The sequence below is a fragment of the Vipera berus genome, assembly GCF_964194415.1.
Source record: "Vipera berus genome assembly, chromosome: 1".
NCBI lineage: Eukaryota > Metazoa > Chordata > Lepidosauria > Squamata > Viperidae > Vipera > Vipera berus.
The window spans coordinates 63,274,214-63,294,766 of record NC_138202.1 but is presented as its reverse complement, the minus strand read 5'-3'; the positions used below and the strand labels follow the sequence as shown (position 1 = coordinate 63,294,766).

The window sequence follows — 20,553 nt, the reverse complement described above, 5'->3', positions numbered from 1 at the left end:
AATACATTCAATGCTGTGTCAGTTTAAATGAACCTTCTTGGTAAACCTGAAACATGAATCTAAAAACACTTCTTTGCTATCTCTGCATTTTTATGCCTTCATTATAGACATCATTAATTCAACCTGTCATATTGTACTTTGTTACTGAAAAATGTTCAAAATAAAGAAATATTTTACTTGACTGAAACTCCTGCATATATTTTTAAGAAACCTCTAGTGCTTCTGCAAGGAAGACATGATATACCTTTATCATAATCTAGATTTTCACTAGAAATTAGTATTTCAGTGTTCACTCAAAAATTATTATACAACTTAGATACAGATGTTATCCCAGAGTTCTTGGAATGACTTCAAACACTACACTGATAGAAGGAAATTTTAATAAGCTGACTTCCCAAAATTGTATATTCCCTCACAATCTCTCTCCCCACTCCCCACATCTCCTACTCAATAGGCATAAATCAAGGGGTTGTTATGAAAGGAAAGATTTGTAGCATAGGGCATTTTTTTCCTTCTTCTGTTGTCAGTTTTTTTAAATTTCTTTTTTTAATACATCTTTTATTAATTTTCTAATTTTACGATCATGAGTACTTAATAAACAATGTGTTGTCTAGGTCCATTGGTAATTCAGTGGTATATATTAACTTTCTCAGTCTAGTTATAATACTACACCATCCAGTGCTTCCTTGATCCACTCTTCACTTGATCTTGATTCTATCCCTCTGTTAATGCAGCCTAGCCCTGTGTTGGCTTTTTTGGCAGCTGCAGCACACTGCTGGCTCATATTGAAGTGATTGTCTACTAAGACTCCAAGATCCCTCTCACAGTTACTACTATTGAGCAAGGTACCACCTATACTATACCTATGCATTTGATTTTTCCTGCCTAAATGTAGAACCTTACTTTTTTCACCATTGAATTTCAATTTGTTAGATAGTGCCCAGTGTTCGAGTCTGTCCAGATCCTTCTGTATCTTAAGCCTATCTTCTGGAGTATTGGCTATTCCTGCCAGCTTGGTGTCATCTGCAAATTTGATGAGTTCCCCATCTATCCCCTCATCCAAATCATTAATGAAGATATTGAAGAGCACTGGGCCCAGAACAGAGCCCTGGGGCACCCCACTACACACTTCCTTCCATGTAGATGCGGTTCCATTGAGGACCACACGCTGAGTACGGCCTGTCGGCCAGCTACGAATCCATCTGGTGGTAATGCTATCTAACCCACATTTTTCTATCTTATCAAGTAGTAGGTTGTGATCTACTTTATCAAATGCCTTACTGAAGTCCAAGTAAATTATATCTACAGCATTCCTCTGGTCCACTAGTTTTGTCACTTGGTCAAAGAATGTAATATGATTTGTCTGGCATGATCTGTATTTGACAAACCCATGTTGACTTTTAGTAATGACTTTGTTTGCCTCTAGGATGGTGCTCACTGATTTGTTGTTTGATTATCTTTTCCAGAATCTTCCCAGGTATTGAGGTCAGGCTGATAGGTCTGTAATTTCCTGGATCCATTTATTTTCCTTTTTTGAAGATGGGAACTACATCAGCTCTTTTCCAGTCCTCTGGTAGTTCCCCAGTGCTCCAGTTTCTGAGATCACATCTGCCAGTTCCTTGAGAACCTTGGGGTGTAATCCATCTGGTCCTGGTGATTTGAACTCGTCTAGACTGGACAGTTGCTCACTTATCATTTTCTTGCCTATCTTAACTTGTGTTTCTATTCTGTTTTTTATGGCACTGTTTTTGATAGGTTGGACTGTTTTTTCCCTTTGTGTAAAGACAGATGCAAAAAATGAGTTAAATAGTTCTGCTTTCTCCCTGTTGCTTGTCACCTTCTTGCCACTTTCCCCCACTAATGGACCAATCATTTCCTTAACTTTTTTCTTGTTTTTTACATGTTGAAAGAAGCTTTTTTTGTTATTTTTGACTTTGGTCTCAAGCCTTAGTTCATTTTGAGCCTTAGCTTTCCTCACTTCATCTTTGCAGGCTTGGGCTATTTGCTGATATTCTGCCTTAGTTATGTGCCCCTCTTTCCACTTTTTATACTTGTCCTTTTTATCTTTCAATTTATCAGAGAATTCTTCTATTTTTTCATTTGTCTGTATCTGTCTATTAATTCCTTTCTTTAGGTACTCCATCTTTGGATCTGTTTGTTCTAATTTGCTGGGTTACTAGTTTCTTCTTTGTAAGTTTAGGTTAGAAAATTATCTCATTTGCATTATTTTTAGTCTCATGAAATAAAACAATTGACTCTTGGATTGATTTCAACATAGAATTTCTTTCTGAGATTCATTAACATTTTCTTGTTGGTATATCACTCTGGGGGCTTCAGAGACAAGTGTTAAATATGGTTTTTTACCATTTAAGGCTAAGTATGAAACACCCATTTTGTTTTTGTATGTAGTCTTTATAGTCCAATAGGGTCCCCAACACAGATAAGCAGCCCAAGAGTTTTTTTTTCTCCCTTTTCCTAGCTGCAGTCTGCAAAAGTGAAATTTTCCAGGAACAACAAAGAGTCTTATCTAAGTCTGGGCTTCAAGCCAAGTTTCCTTTAAGCATAATAAATTGTAGTGCCGTGATTCACCACTAGATGTCGTTGACACTGTCTTCCAGCTTTCCAAATCCAAGTCTATTTTACAGATTTTCAAATATCTTTTCTAAAAAAAAGTCTCAAAGGTACTTTTAGTCCCCAAATTTCAAAGCTATACATCTGTATTAATTCTAAATTGATTTTGTAGTTTTCTCTATTCACCCCCCCAAAAAAAAAATTAATTTGCTGCTTTTCTTTTCCTGAGGGAGCAGGGCAAAAACTTCCCTTCCCTCTCTCATCGGGGAGGATTCTTTGCTTTGGGCATTCTATTTTCCAGGAGAACAGTATTAAGGTCATAAAAAGAGGATAAAGTCTCACCCAGTTCCATCCATGTTGCTCAAAAATTGCTAGTTAGTGCTTATCTTCGGTTGTCAGCAGCTTCTGACTGGCACAGGAATGTAGCCAGTCTTTCCCCTGCCAGTTTGAGGGGCTTCCTCGGATCCAGCGGAAGGGCTGTTGCCCCTCGGCGATCGATGAGGGTCCCCTCCTTTGTCGCTTCTCTGGGGCAACTTTTGACCCTTTTTAGGGTCCCCAGCAGGGCGAAATCGAATGTGGAAGACGGAGCCCCATCTTTCTGCACCCGTCACGCCTCAATGGAAGTCAGCATAGGGCATCTTATCAATGAATCTACACCCATCTTCTGAGGCTCTTCCTCCATTTGGTAAGATTCCTGTCAGTATTACTTGGTAGGAACAATGGCCAAAAATATTTCTTATTTTTTTACTGATCACTAAAGACATAGAAGAGAAAGAGTCTGGGCAGTTTTATCTGCCTGTTCTCTGTCTACTTAGACACATGTTATTATGGAATACAAGGAAATCAGAAAAGTATTTTGAAAAATGTATTTGGTATATTATTGGAATCAATTTTGAAAGGTTGTTGCATTAGCTAATAGTTCTCTAGCTGAAACTTCCAGCAGCTTAAAATATGTTTAGGTCTTTCATGCCGTGGTTTGTGAGGAAGAATTGATCTTATTTAAACTGTTTACTAATTTCCATTATTTCACCAAGGATAAACTAATTATAGCTTTGTATTTCCCTGAATGCTTAAGGTGTAGATGGAATGACCCAACTGGCTTAATACTTTTCTTTATTGTACTTCAACATAAAATATCTTCTTGCATTCTTTGTAGTAAAAAATAATGTAAATAAAAGGATATATTTCTGAATGCAAGTGATTAGTAAACCTATAACATTAATTTCATGAATTCAGAATGAATGTGTTTGGTTTTTTTTTACAAGATTGTATATTTTGCTATAGAATTTATCTAACAGTATCATATGTTTAAGTTATCCTTAACAATTTGACTAAACAAATTTATTTAAATCAAACTTGGTTTCTGTCTTCATTAGAAAATTGTAAGAATATAGCTAAGGAATAGATGTCTTCTGCACAAATAATAAAAAGTAATGGTTTTAAGGTGATTATGCAGAGATGTGCTGTTGCTCTTTGTTTCACTCCTGCTATTAGTATCTCATAGTTATTCTTGGTGGAGCAGTGGGCTAATGCCTCCTTAAGTAACACCAGCTGCCTGCAATTAGTGCAGGTTCGAGTCCCACCAGGCTCAAGGTTGACTCAGCCTTCCATCCTTCCGAGGTAGGTAAAATGAGGACTCAGATTGTTGGGGGCAATTAAGCTGACTTTGTAATAATGCCGCTTGGGTGTGTGTGTGAAAGCCCTAATAAGCAGGCATATACATAGAATGAAGGCTACTGCTAAGCTTGTAAGCCGCCCTGAGTCTTCGGAGAAGGGCGGGATATAAATGGAATTAAAATACAAAAAATACAAAATTTCATCCTAATATTCTTAGTCTTGTTATTACAGAAACAGAGTGGATCACAGCTGCTGTAATTATGTATTTTTGCTTTAAAATAGTTTTCCTATTATTTAGGCTTTGGTTGTATTTAAACTTTTGCTTCGAAGCCTTCATGATTAAAGTAGACTTTTTCATACTGAGATGCCATCATTCCACATATCACTTCTGAAGAATGAGAAATGTATCGTGCTTTAAGACAAATGTTCCTTTAAGTAATAATAACCAATGCATGGAAGTGTTAACCGTAATACTATCCTTACATATATTATCATTTAATATAATTCTGACTAACAATACAATGCAGGAAGGTTTAATATACTGTAAAAAAAGGAAATAAACTTCTAAAGAAACTAGTGAATCCCTCATGTAGAGATTTAATACATGAAGCATTATAAAGCTAATATTTCTTATATTTCCTTCTAGGTCTCCTAAGACCTAGACTATGGCTAATATCTCATGACACCAAAAGTAATACAACAACTGATATTAAAGCATTTTCCCAGCTACTTATTCTATAAAATATTAATTACTTGCTTGTGCACATGCAGTATAAGGTATTAGATAACAGAGTTCCTGCTCAGGTCTAAATCGATAAAAGATAACATGCACTGCATCAATCATTTCTTAGTCTCTCTTTACTATTAAATATACAGGATATCTTTAGAGACTTTTTTGGAAATAATTACTGAGATTTCCAACATTTAGGTATTAGATTATAATATAAAAGCTTACCTAAAAATGATATATTTCTCTCCAGAAGCATTTCTTGCAGTAAGACTTCATGCTCATATCCAATTGCACTGATAATTTTCCATTAAAGAAATATGTTCCCCAATTTGATATAAAACTTGATTTTACAATGGCATAGCTTTTTGTGGTAGACTATAATGATCTAGAATTGAGTGCTGGCTAAAACAGAATTAACTTTGCATTTTAATAACCAATTGTCAGTCTACAAACAAGAAAATTAAAGATATTGGAGGAGGCGATGGAATCGGACTATTAAGGCCTGCTATGAGATAATCTTCTCCTATACACATTCAGCCAGACTGGTGAGTCTCTATGATTACTATGAAGCAGTGAGATATCTCTAGTCAATATTATACAATTAGTTAATGCCAGATGAGTTTTTAAAAAATCCAAATATAATATAGTGCCTTTGTTTCACACCCATTTTTAAATTCAACTTTTCCTCAAGGAATTGCTATAAGAGTAAACAAGACATTTCATAAAGTGTCTTGAAGAAGAATGGGATAAGATGTAAACAAGATAAACTTTTTTAGACTGTTAGAAATGAAACATGACAAATAATTTTTTTTCAGAATTCAAAGATAATAATTCCCACTTGTTTGCAATCATTTCATCATAATTGCCTTGGTGTTTCTTTTATTTGGCAGAACTAATTTCAAGGTATCTTGCATTAATGCTTTACAAGGCTTTCTGTAAATCCAGAGGATAGATTTTTTTTCTGAGGGAAACAAAAACTAGAAAATGTCAAGAATTTTGAAGAAAGTTGTTAACTATATTTGTTGGATTTCTTGCACAATTTAATGAATTCTGAGAAAAGTAAATCTAGTAATGATGGCACGAATCTCACTTTTGAGATGGTGTAAAACATTTGATGCATTTTTCTTGGAATCTGGGTAATGAATATAAATAGATATTGCTTTGGGGAGTTCATCAGTATTTAGTTAATGCTATACTTACCTTGTTTTTGGTAGGCAAAATGGTCCCTATGAGATGCCCTCCATAAATGATTTCTGTTTTTTCTATGGTAGTTTGATATTTTTCCAAAAAATAAAAAGCCAGCGTGCTATGAGGAAAGATGTCAATCGCTATCATTACTGATCTTGGGAGGCTAGAACCTAGTGCTTCGCTTGACATGTTTACTGGTCCAGAAAAAAAAGACAGTGTGGTTATATTGGCTTCCTGAAACAAATGAAATTGGGTGGCGAAGTAAATGGCACTAGATCTGAGCTGCAAATATATGGTTAAACAATTGTTTCCTTGTTATATAGCTCAACCACTTTGTGGTTGTTTGAGTCTTTGAAGCCCAGATCTGGTAGTACCTCTAGAGCAGGGGTGACAAACTGCCGGCCTGTGGGCCGGATGCATCATGCTGAAACCATGCCCACCCCAGCTCCGGCAATGGGGAAAAAGTTGTGATATGTTGTGACACATCACGTGATGTGGCGAGTTTGACACCCCTGCTCTTGTTGTTGTTAGCTGCGAAGTCGTGTCCGACCCATCGCGACCCTATGGACAACATTCCTCCAGGCCTTTCTGTCCTCTACCATCTTCTGGAGTCCATTTAAGCTCACGCCTACTGCTTCAGTGACTCCATCCAGCCACCTCATTCTCTGTCGTCCCCTTCTTCTCTTGCCCTCAATCTTTTCCAGCATTAGGCTCTTCTCCAGTGAGTCCTTCCTTCTCATTAGGTGGCCAAAGTATTTGAGTTTTAGCTTCAGGATCTGGCCTTCTAAAGAGCAGTCAGGATTGATCTCCTCTAGGACTGACCGGTTTGATCGCCTTGCAGTCCAAGGGACTCGCAGGAGTCTTCTCCAGCACCATAGTTCAAAGGCCTCAATTCTTTGGCGCTCAGCCTTTCTTATGGTCCAACTTTCACTGCCATACATTGCAACTGGGAAAACCATAGCCTTGACTATACGCACTTTTGTTGACAGGGTGATGTCTCTGCTTTTTAGTGTGCTGTCTAGATTTGTCATGGCTTTCCTCCCCAGGAGCAAGCGTCTTTTAATTTCTTGGCTACAGTCCCCATCTGCAGTGATCTTGGAGCCCAGGAAAATAAAATCTGTCACTACCTCCATTTCTTCCCCATCTATTTGCCAGGAATTGAGAGGGCCAGATGCCATGATCTTGGTTTTCTTAATGTTAAGTTTCAACCCAAGTTTTGCACTCTCCTTCTTCACCCGCAACAAGAGGCTCTTTAGTTCTTCTTCACTTTCTGCCATTAGAGTGGTATCATCTGCGTATATTAGGTTGTTGATATTTCTTCTGGCAATCTTAATTCCAACTTTTGATTCATCTAGCCCTGCCTTTCTCATGATGTGCTCTGCATATAAGTTAAATAGGCAGGGCGACAGTATACAGCCTTGCCGGACTCCTTTCCCAATTTTGAACCAATCAGTGGTTCCATGTCCAGTTCTCACTGTTGCTTCTTGACCCGCATATAGGTTTCTCAAGAGACAAATAAGATGGTCTGGTACTCCCATCTCTTTAAGAACTTGCCACAGTTTGTTATGATCCACACAATCAAAGGCTTTAGCATAGTCAATGAAGCAGAAGTAGATGTTTTTCTGGAACTCCCCAGCTTTCTCCATGATCCAGCGTATGTTGGCAATTTGATCTCTAGTTCCTCTGCCTCTTCGAAATCCTGCCTGTACTTCTGGTAGTTCTCGATCCACATACTGCTGAAGTCTAGCTTGTAGGATTTTAAGCATGACTTTACTAGCATGAGAAATGAGTGCAATGGTGCGATAGTTTGAACATTCTTTGGCACTGCCTTTCTTTGGAATTGGAATGTAAACTGATCTTTTCCAATCCTGTGGCCACTGTTGAGTTTTCCAAATTTGCTGGCAAATTGAGTGTAGCACTTTTACTGCACTGTCTTTTAAGATTTTGAATAGCTCAGCTGGAATACTGTCACCTCCACTAGCTTTGTTGTTGCTCAGCTTTTCTAAGGCCCACTTCACTTCACATTCTAGGATGTCTGGCTCGAGGTCAGTGACCACCTCAATTTGATTATCAGGGACGTTAAGCTCATTCTTGTATAGTTCTTCTGTGTAATTTTGCCACCTCTTCTTAATCTCTTCTGCCTCTGTTAGGTCCCTGCCATTTTGGTCCTTTATCATGCCCATTTTTGCATTAAACGTTCCCTTCATCTCTCCAATTTTCTTGAAAAGATCTCTGGTCCTCCCTATTCTATTGTTTTCTTCTATTTCTTTGCACTGTTCATTTAAGAAGGCATTCTTATCTCTTCTAGCTATTCTCTGGAATTCTGCATTCAATTGGGCATATCTATGTTTTTCTCCCTTGCCTTTCGCTTCCCTCCTTTCCTTAGCTATTTGCAAAGCTTCCTCAGACAGCCATTTTGCTTTCTTGCATTTCTTTTTCTTTGGGATGGTTTTGGTTGCTACCTGTTGTACAATGTCGCGAACCTCTGTCCATAGTTCTTCAGGCACTCTGTCTATCAGATCTAATTCCTTAAATCTATTTGTCACCTCTACTGTATATTCAACAGGGATATGATTTAATTCATACCTGAGTGGCCTAGTGCTTTTCCCTACTTTCTTCAGTTTAAGCTTAAACTTTGCAAGGAGAAGCTCATGGTCTGAGCCACAGTCAGCTCCTGGTCTTGTTTTTACTGACTGTATAGAGCTTCTCCATCTTTGGCTGCAGAGCGTATAGTCAATCTGATTTCTGTGATGACCGTCTGGTGATGTCCATGTGTAGAGCCGTCTCTTGGGTTGTTGGAAAAGAGTGTTTGCTATGACCATCGTATTCTCTTGACAAAATTCTATCAGCCTGTGCCCTGCTTCATTTTGTACTCCAAGGCCAAACTTGCCTGTTATTCCGGTTATCTTTTGGCTTCCTACTTTAGCATTCCAATCCCCCATGATGATAAGGACATCATTTTTTGGTGTTAGTTCTATAAGGTGCTGTAGGGCTTCATAGAACCGGTCAATTTCATCCTCTTCAGCACTGGTGGTTGGGGCATAGACTTGGACTACTGTGATATTGAATGGTTTGCCTTGGATTCGAACTGAGATCATTCTGTCATTTTGAGGATTGTATCCCAGTATTGCTTTTCCTACTCTTTTATTGACTATGAAGGCTACTCCATTTCTTCTGAGGGATTCTTGCCTGCAGTAGTATACCTGATGGTCATCTGAATTAAATTCACCCATTCCTGTCCATTTTAGTTCGCTGATACCTAAGATGTCGATGTTCAGTCTTGTCATCTCTTGTTTGACCACGTCCAGCTTTCCTTGATTCATGGATCTTACATTCCAGGTTCCTATGGAGAAAAAATCTTTACAGCATCGGACTTTCCTTTCACCACCAGACACATCCACAGCTGAGCGTCCTTTCGGCTTTGGCCCAGTCGCTTCATTCTTTCTGGCGCTACTAGTACTAGCCCTCTGCTCTTCCCCAGTAGCATATTGGACGCCTTCCGACCTGAGGGGCTCATCTCCCAGCGTCATATAGTTTTGCCTTTTGGTACTGTCCATAGGGTTTTCATGGCAAAGATACTGGAGTGGGTTGCCATTTCCTTCTCCAGTGGATCACGTTTTGTCAGAACTCTCGGCTATGACCTGTCCGTCTTGGGTGGCCCTGCACGGCATAGCTCATAGCTTCATTGAATTACGCAAGCCCCTTCGCCACGACAAGGCAGTAATCCATGAAGGGTGAGCCTAATTTGAGTTTTGGAAAATGGATGTTATATGACTATTCGTATCCAACAAGGTAGTCAGTTTATAAATAGTACCCCTAGCAAGATCTCAAACTTCTAAATATGTTTACTGCCTTAAAAGAGATTTCCCTTGTTCTCTAGCTATTTATTGTGTGTTAACACAATGAATCAATCTGCATGAGATTTTTATAATGCCATAAATACATACATGCATAGGTAGCAAATATTACTATTAATGATGAAAGAGGATGTATCTTTGTTGATTATTTTTCCAAGTTTTAACAATATTTTTTTCAATTATGATCTTATACTTTTTCTACAATTTCTACAACTGCATATTATTGTTGTTGCTATCATTATTTGTCTTGTAGAAACTATCACAACTTGAATTTTTTAAGTCATGAAAAATATGGCACTGAAAAGTTGATGTAGTGCATCAAAATGTGCTATAATGACAGAATTAACTAAAGATAATGAATAATAGCAAAAATATAAAATAAATTCTACAAACAGTGTGTATAATACAGTGTGAACAAAAAGACTTAGATTTAGTTTACGGTAATACCTGTTATTGATTATGGCCCTGACAATGGAGCAAAACTTGTAAATAACTTCACAAGCCATTTTGTGCTCATTCAATCCAGCAGCCTCATTTCCCGTAAATATCTAAACTGTTACTGAAAAACAGCCTCTTGGCAATTCAAAGATGTTGACTTCATACTTTAGTCCATGCATATATAATTAGATAGTTGTATTTAAAATCAATATGCAATCCTTAGGAGGACTATACTTTAAAAACCTTAACTTTAAGTTGGTTTTAAACTACTTTGTATGCCTTAAAATTAACAACTAATTCAGCAACAAATATTTTTAAATAATCTTTCATAAACAGTTAGAAATAATTAAATGTTTAGTAACCTACGGTCAACCACTTTTTGAAAATCTTACATTAAATATTTCTACATGGGGCTACTTCTTTGACCCAATTTAACAGCTAATATCTAATTATCTATGACAGAGATGACAATAGAAAAACACTACTATGTCAGTGTTCTATGATACACATTTAGCAGACAACGATCTCATCGTATTGCTTTAATTAACTATAGTTTGGAACAAAGATAGGCTTACCAGAATCATTTTTCATTCCCCAAAGAAACTCTGCCCAGAAACCCGATATGTACAGTATGTGTGAAATATATGGTAGGGTTTATACCGTGACTAGAGTTCTAAATCTATCAAAATGTATTTATTTTGTGATTAGCTTATAGGTCTAGGTCTTTCATGGCATCAAGGAACTGAATGTTTAAATATTTTACTACTATACATTGTCGACTAAGTCAGAGAAAACCAGAGAAGCTTTTAGCGCATAAGAGATTGTGCTATAATTCGTTTTCTTGGAGGCACAGTAGTAAGACAAATTATGCCTGTAACCTAGAAGCTGTCTGAACTTTGTTACTTCTCCCAAAACATGGGCAGACTTCAAACTTGCTCCTATTTTATTATCTAACAAAATATCAAAATATATACAGAACTAAGTATAAAGCACAGGTTTACTAAAGACAAATATTAAATGGTTGATCAGATGTTACGTTGCTACTTAGCCTGTTCAATATACGTGATAGTGAAAATTCCTTTAGTAATACAGAATCATAAAAAGCACTAATAGCAATGAAAAAATTCAGCATAGTCGTCCTGCAGCATGCACTAGTCTTTTCCATCTGTTAGGAAGAGCCAAAGCTGCATATTATGCAGCAATTTGGATGAGCAGATGTCCCAGTGACTTGCATTTTTGTAAGTTGGTACAGAAAAAATAACTAACAAAAATGTTTCAAACAATTCAATAAATAAATAATTCATTAATTGAAATTAGGTTCCTTAAAAAAAAAGAAAGAACAGGCAAAAATAAACCTGTTTATTTCACCAAGCTTTTGCATAGGTTGTTATAAATTGTATTTTAACTTTAATTTATTGTGGTTGTAAATTATGGTGAGATGTATTGTAGTAAACCAGCATGTATCTTTTTGGAAAAATAATATTAACTTTTATTCTCATTTAATAAATTTATAGAATCAATAAAGGTAAAGGTTCCCCCACACATGCGTGCCAGTCGTTTCCAACTCTAGGGGCCGGTGCTCATCTCCGTTTCAAAGCCGAAGAGCCAGCGCTTGTCCGAGGACGTGTCCGTGGTCATGTGGCTGGCATGACTAGACGCCAAAGGCGCATGGAACACTGTTAGCTTCCCACTGTAGTGGTCCCTATTTTTCTACTTGCATTTTTACGTGCTTTCGAACTGCTAGGTTGGCAGAAGCTGGGACGAGTAACAAGCACTCACTCTGCTACGCGGCACTCGGGATTCGACCCGCCAAACTGTCGACCTTCTGATCGACAAGCTCAGCGTCCTAACCCACTGAATCAAAAGAACCCATTAAAAATGAAAAAGAAATGGGTAGAAAGGTGATTTAATATATTTAATATATTTAATAAAATATATTTAATAAAATGTATTCGTTCTGAGCAAAAATTAATGAATTATGTATGTTTTAACTACTATGTCTTCAGATTAAGATTCCCTCACATTTTTATAATTGTAAACACTATACAAAGTAGATGATTTCAACATATTCTGTTTATTTATCTCATAGAATAAGTAACAAGGTTTGTGCTAATTTGCTTAACTATTAACTTTTAAACCCTTTTGTATAGGAACATTTTTATTCTTTAAACATCAAGATTTTCTAGACTGTTCAGTGTATGAGAGCGATGAAAGAGAACCACCTCCCAGAAAGGTTGTCCAAATAATTAATTTGAACAGAATTACAAGTAGTCCACTCATCCATGAATACACTTAATTCCACTTACGATAATTTTTATGTATTATCTTTTTTTCATTGTGACAAAACAGTGGTAAGTCAAATTTTCTTGCTCTTAGATTTTAAATCAGAGTTTCCGTGGGAAATGCAAAGAAGCTATTATGTCTTATAAAATTTGCAACTTATGACAACAAATAATTTAATACAAGACTGTGTATTTCACGTGACCAACAGCAAGAGGATTTTATCTAAGCAAAGGAAATGTATATCTATTGAACTGACAATTTTCATATGGCATATCTGACATTAGTTAAACAATGTAAGAGACAGGGTATGCAGTGATCCCCTTGTGGCTGATTGAATGTAAAACAAAGGCACATAATATGTGGTTTGCAAAGCAGAACTTTATGTCAGGTTACAGCTAGACACAGCCTACGCTCATCAACTGTGCACCTAAAATTTTATGAGAAAGGATACTGTTTGATGCAGTCCACCAATGGTCCATAACAATAGTCATTCACAATGCACTGCAGACAAATAAAAATAGTAGTAAAAGGGTGGGCATGTGTAGGTCTATTATAATTAATCGTAAAAAATATTTTGTTTCTTCAAAATTAAAACCTTTGAAGCGAAAGCTTTTTGCAAGGAACAATGGAAAATGAAACTTGAATCTCTTTTATTCTATAAGAAATAGTATGTTTACAAAAATAATACATAAGACAGCAAAATGCTCTCTTCACAAATACTGCATTGCTATTTATGCATTGTTGGCCTCCATGATAATGCTAATAATGATGTCAGCAATTAAATGAGGTTTTTTTAAAAAAAATTCCTGCTAGGCTGAGAACAGCATTGTCATTGAAAAAAGGATGACTGTGATAAACACCTGATAGACCTGATTGGCTAAAACTCCATCTGGAATCTGAGAAGGATCCCGAAGCAGACTGTTCATAAGAGTTTTTGAAGCTGCAGAAGAAGAAGAAGAAGAAGAAGAAAAAGGATACTTAGTATTACTGTAAACATGACACTAATCCTATGGGGGAAAACAGGGATGCTTAGGGATGAAAAATAAAGTTTTTTTTCCACAGATCAATATCTTTCAGACTACAGACTGGTAATCTTGCATATACAATTCAGCTCAAAGGTACTTCAGTAGAGGGAAACAAAGTTTTTGTCATTCATACACACATGTACTGCACAGAGGCAAGTTTTCGAAACACCCTTCTGACTTCAAGGAACATTCTGTATAAAGTATGTGTATATAATGATATTATGTATATGAGCCATAATAAAAACAAATACATACAAAGCAAAAAGAGTGGACCGTCTAGTTAACTGCTGCAGAATTGGATAAATATGCACAATTGTAGGACAAAGTAGCAACAACGGCACATTGAAATGCCTGTAAGAAATAACATTTGCTGACAAGCAAGAACTGGTGGGACCACAGAATACACAAAGTAATTGAAAATGAAGAAGCTGAAGGAGTCTGAGGCTTCAGAATTCAAGCCATTTTTGGGTGTTGTTGTTTTCTTAGCATTTATCTTGCATGGTTGTAAACTCACCTGGGTTTGTGTTGCACTCCCCTAGTTTTTACAGCAAAGTTATCACTGCATTATCTAAAGTGGTCTGGCCTTAAAGAGGGATGAAAAGAAATAACTCAACTGGCTTTTGTACCAATGGAGGATTGGAACCTGGGTCTCCCCATTCTTACACCAGCACCCTAACCACTACACCATGCTGACTCTGGGAAGATTGATATACAAAGCTAAATTACTTTTCTAACAATAGGCTTTAGGATTCTCAAAAATTGTGATATTGTAATTCCATAAAATGATCAAATGAATGTATACAGCCCATTCAAAAAATAAACATAATTGTATTGGGGTTAGAATTTGGCAACAAATAAATATACTGCTTATTTATAATCTCTCTCTCTCTCTCTCTCGCTCACACACACACACACACACACACACACACACACACCTACACCTAACTCTCCCGCTTTTCTATGGTACTGGACCAATCTAATGCAAAAATCTGCTGAAATCAAACAATATAACGACTCCAAAAGTTTATACAAAATTTTTATTTATTTATTTACATACAATACTTATTTATTCACTTATTGTACTATGTGTAGCTTTCAGAGGAAAAGTAAATATGATTGGAGGACATGAGGCACCTTTGCAGAATTCTGACCATCTGACTTAACACTCAATCCACAGAAGACATAACAAAATGGAAGGGAAGAGAGATGAACAGATTGTAGTGAGAAGGAAGATGCAGAATTTATATGCACCAAGTACCAGAGGAAGAAGGAAAAATGGATTTCAATGGAGCATTTTCAAAGAGAAGCATCTTTAATTCAAGAAAACACTTTTTTCTTTAGTTTCATGAATGAATTTCATACTTTTAAAATAAAACCCAAATGTCAGAAATCATATAACAGTAAACAAGTCTAGCCTTCTCATTAGAAATACGGTTTTAAATATTAGGAGGGTAGTTTTTCTTCTGCTTAGTTTCAATAAAACAACATTATTTTATAATGTTTAAGATCTGTTATTTTCTTTGTGTGTGTATGTGTCTCTGTGTGTATATGTATATGTGTGTTTTTTATGTGTAAGTATGTACGTATGTATGTATAAAAACTCAAGGTGGGAAACACACCCAATACTCCTGCCTATTTTTTCCACAGCAACTCATATTTTAGGCAACCATGTAATTTTTTTCAAATATATAAACAAACATTATACAATTTCCACTGCATAATTATAATGTAAATTATAGCAACTTCACACCTCTGAATACTTTCTTGTGGCTATATTAATTACTATTTTCAACAACATTGGCACTGTTCTTGTTGCTGAGTTACTTTTCATGACCTGGCGAACAACATCTCTCCAGGACTGTTTGTAACTGCTTCTTAGAGGTCTTGTAAGCTCATGCTTGTGTCATCACTAACATTATGTAGTGACCTGGTCTTCTGTTTGCCTTTTTTCCCCCTGATTACTCTTGCCTATCCACTATGTATCTAAATTATTTAAATTTTAAATTCATAGTTTGTGCTCTCAGGGAACATTCTGGATTTACTTCATTTAGTATTGAATGATTATTATTCTTGCAGTCTGAGATACTCTTAACTCTTTTTTCCAGTACCACAATTCACAGACATTGATTTTTCTTTGGCCTTCCTGATGATTCAGCTTTCACAGCTATAACTCTTCTAGATTAGGTAAAAATGTTGTCACCATGATTCCATAAAATTTATAAAGTGCAGCATTCTAACAGAAATATCCAGTCAAGGTATGCTTACCATTGTAAATATGATTGATTTAATTAGTTATGCAGTTCATCAATAGCAAAGGCAAATAAAAAATACAAAATGGACAGTTAAACAGTACCAATTTCATGACATTACATTCTGAAGAAAGTCACAGTTTAGCCTTCCTAAATCTATTGTAATCCATTATATTGGATTTCAGCTGCCAGTCAGATGCTGTATGGTGACTATGGAAATTACATAAGATCATCCTGCATCAAGCTAAGGACACACTAGAACAGCATTCAATATCAAACACTAGCTAAAAGATCCATTCAGTTGGCATTTATGGTAGAGATGGGAGTACCAGACCATCTTATTTGTCTCTTGAGAAACCTATATGCGGGCCAAGAAGCAACAGTGAGAACTGGACACGGAACCACTGATTGGTTCAAAATTGGGAAAGGAGTCCGGCAAGGCTGTATACTGTCGCCCTGCCTATTTAACTTATATGCAGAGCACATCATGAGAAAGGCAGGGCTAGATGAATCAAAAGTTGGAATTAAGATTGCCGGAAGAAATATCAACAACCTAAGATACGCAGATGATACCACTCTAATGGCAGAAAGTGAAGAAGAACTAAAGAGCCTCTTGTTGCGGGTGAAGAAGGAGAGTGCAAAACTTGGGTTGAAACTTAACATTAAGAAAACCAAGATCATGGCATCTGGCCCTCTCAATTCCTGGCAAATAGATGGGGAAGAAATGGAGGTAGTGACAGATTTTATTTTCCTGGGCTCCAAGATCACTGCAGATGGGGACTGTAGCCAAGAAATTAAAAGACGCTTGCTCCTGGGGAGGAAAGCCATGACAAATCTAGACAGCACACTAAAAAGCAGAGACATCACCCTGTCAACAAAAGTGCGTATAGTCAAGGCTATGGTCTTCCCAGTTGCAATGTATGGCAGTGAAAGTTGGACCATAAGAAAGGCTGAGCGCCAAAGAATTGAGGCCTTTGAACTATGGTGCTGGAGAAGACTCCTGCGAGTCCCTTGGACTGCAAGGCGATCAAACCGGTCAGTCCTAGAGGAGATCAATCCTGACTGCTCTTTAGAAGGCCAGATCCTGAAGCTAAAACTCAAATACTTTGGCCACCTAATGAGAAGGAAGGACTCACTGGAGAAAAGCCTAATGCTGGGAAAGATCGAGGGCAATAGAAGAAGGGGACGACAGAGAATGAGGTGGCTGGATGGAGTCACTGAAGCAGTAGGCGTGAGCTTAAATGGACTCCAGAAGATGGTAGAGGACAGAAAGGCCTGGAGGAATGTTGTCCATAGGGTCGCGATGGGTCGGACACGACTTCGCAGCTAACAACAACAACAACGTCCATAACTCTGAAGATAGTAAAGACTATCAAAATAGACACCTGATAGCATTATCTTCTATTAATGTCTTTAGTTTCTTTTTAAAAGTATCTAAGCTGATGGCCATTGCCATATTTGTCAGCAGCAAATTCCACATTTTAACTATGGGTTATTTACTTATTTGTTTATTTAATTTGTATGTACTCATCTCCTCTACAAAATAGTGGTTACACAAAGAAAAACTTTCTTTGCCTCCTAAATCAGCATATCTATCATAATCTTCTTCCTTACCTAAAGGCAAAACAAGCTGTATACCCATAAGCTTTTCTGCAATGTTCAAGTCTGTATCTTTATTTCAAACTTTTATCTTTTATCCTAATTTAAAATTTTAAAATTTTAAAAATGTAATTTTAAAGCTATGCAAAAGTTGGATAAATATATAATATTCAATAATGCATGCAAACAATGTGGTACAAAGGCATAGCTACTAGGTACTGGGACTTCTCACTTACAAACTGCCTTGGATGGCAACCATTCAGTTATGACAGTTGAAAAAAAAAAGCTTTGGGATCAATCTTTGCATTTAGGACCTTTGTAGCATCCCACAGTTAGGAGTTTCACAACTGACTTCCAACAAACAGAATTAATGGAGAACATGGAAGAGAAATTGCAAGTCATATCACATGGTATCTTGCTTAACGATTGTGGCGATTTGCTTAATGATAGAGGCCGAAATGCAGTTGTAAGTCCAGAACAGTCATCTGATTTTTCATTTAGCAACTGTGGCTCTTAGCAACAGAGTCAATGATCCCAACTGTGGTTGGTAAGTGAGGACTACTTACACATATAGGATACACACATGTATATTAGGAGTATACCTCTGTCATGTCCTGTTTAACCACTGTCAGTTGAATCTAATATGCCCAAGATACTATAATCTTTCATTTGTGGACAAATTGCTCAGCTTACCTATTTAACCATTTTGATTGCTAAACATTTGGGGGGAGGGGAGAGGGTTTGCAATTTTTTTTGGCTCTTTAGTACACTTCGTAAAATAGTACACTTTAGGAGATTTGGGCTTTGGGGACATTGTACATCACAGAGCATTTGCTTCAGTATAGTAAATACTATACTGAAGCCCTTTCACTCAGACTCAAGAGATCTTTCTCCAATCCCTTTGGTAATTTACCTCTTTGTACTATTTCATCATTTTCATGTTTACCCCAACTCCAAATATTTTATAAGCAAATAGTAGATGCTTGATCTTTGAGGAATCCTATTTTGAAATTACTTCCAATTTGAAAATTTGAGAATTTTTCTGCTGTTTCCCTTTTGTGAGCTGACTAGCTATCTATGAAAAGAGTGTGTGCCCCAAGGGTATTAATTGTGTTTACAAGCTTCTCAAAAAGGAGTTTGTCAAAGGCTTTTTAAAAAATATGCAGAGTTTATTGGATCAACCAGAAAAAGTATGGAAACTTCTTGGTTGGGAAACATTGCAAGAAATGTGGCCTGCCTTTGGAAACCCCTAGCTCCCCCCACCAGACTGTGCCAAAATTTTAGCCCCTCTTTTCATGTTGCAGAATGTGGTAATAGATTAGGAATAAGATGGGTCCTTTATACAGTACCTGACCTCCCCTCCCAAACAGATCTTGGTGCTGCTCACTTTTAAAGAGTGGTCCCAATGTGCCAGACAAAATCTGCAACTCCCTTGAATTGACATAAATTGACATAAATGGCCCCCAGGGGGAGGGCGTTCTCTGTGGGCGCGCCGGATTTATGGAACCATCTTCCGGTCGAGCTCCGGATGGCGCCTGATCTCCGCTCCTTCCGGCGCGATCTTAAAACCTACCTTTTTGAACAAGCTGGCCTGCCCTGATGGGATGGGGTTGGGTTTTATAAATTGATCTTAACTTTTTTAATCTGTATTAATTTATTACGGGCATTGCTGTTTAATTACTTTTTAATTTTTGTATCTTGTTTTTTATTATGTATTGCCCTGTTCACTGCCCTGAGTCCTTCGGGAGAAGGGCGGTATACAAATTAATTAATTAAATAAATAAAAAAATAAATAAATTAAATTGCTTTAGGCCGATGAAAGCTATTTTTAATTTTAAATATTTTTATTGAATTTTATTTTATTTTTATTGAATTACATTAAATCATATTGAAATATATATCTTTTCATTTGATCCAGTTAAGGACAGGGTAGTTTTCATATTGACTGGCAAAAACATAAATGCATTCCTGTTACAGGGCCAATATTTACTAGTCTTAAAATGTCCATTGTCAGGTGGCAGATGACTTAAATTTCTCTCTGAACCACAAGCTATTGGATCAGTCATATTGTTTCTTGTATCTTTTTTTGTGAAAAATGTTATACACTTTGAAACTCAAAATTTTGTTTATATAAGCACACTATAATAATGAATGCAACATGATTTTATTGGGTACTAGACAATCTGTGTCTCATTGTGTTATTGTTTCCTTACCTAAATAGAGAAACAGAATGACCAAAGGCATGCAAAAGAGCAGTTGGAGCACTGACTTTCTGCTGGCTCACCCATTGAGTTTCCTTATGGGAAGCAGAGAAGGAACATCAGAAATTTTCCTTTCTGATTCAGTCCCATCCTACATTTTTCTAGCATGCTAGTGCCTTCCTTCCTTCCTTCCTTCCTTCCTTCCTTCCTTCCTTCCTTCCTTCCTTCCTTCCTTCCTTCCTTATCTTTCTTCTTTCCCCCTCTCCCTCCCTTCCTTTCACATTTTTCCACCCCCTTCCTTCCAGAATACTTCCTTGAGAAAATCCAAAATGCTAGAAGAAGTTAAAAAAAAGAAGAAAAGAGAGATTCCATTTACTTGTGTTCTGGCATTAATTGTTTAAGTCCCCTTTCCAACTGCCCATTATACAGAGCAGATATGTCTAAAAAGCTGTGGCCCTCAACAAAATCAAAATAAAGAAAATAAAAACAACCCTAACTCCAGCATTAAGAAAAACATCTGGTCATGTAAGTAATTATATAAAGCCTCAGCTTCAAATTTGTAGTCCCCCCCCCTTCTTTAGTTTCACCTCTTTTTGGATTCTTGAAATATTCAAATAAAGGAAGATTAAATGAAATATTGAAAAGGTCAATTGGAATTACTTCTGAATGGATAGGAGTGAACAATTAAACACTATTCAATAGACATTAAAAATCACATATTGTACATAACTGTATAGATTTGCCTATGAATCTGTGTTTTGTGTTTTTGTGCACTTGAGTCATATGGGGTGTAAA

General features: G+C 36.8%; 1 protein-coding gene across 1 annotated transcript in view; it reads right to left on the bottom strand.

The window, feature by feature from the left end:
• Window positions 1–20,553, bottom strand: part of CDIN1 (CDAN1 interacting nuclease 1) — a gene marked incomplete at its 5' end in the record, with an annotated part of 165,378 nt that overhangs the window by 73,563 nt on the left and 71,262 nt on the right. The window contains 3 exon segments of the mRNA XM_081327143.1: window positions 5,144–5,211; window positions 13,136–13,185; window positions 13,545–13,624. Of these exon segments, the coding sequence (XP_081183269.1) occupies window positions 5,144–5,211; window positions 13,136–13,185; window positions 13,545–13,624 (198 nt within the window).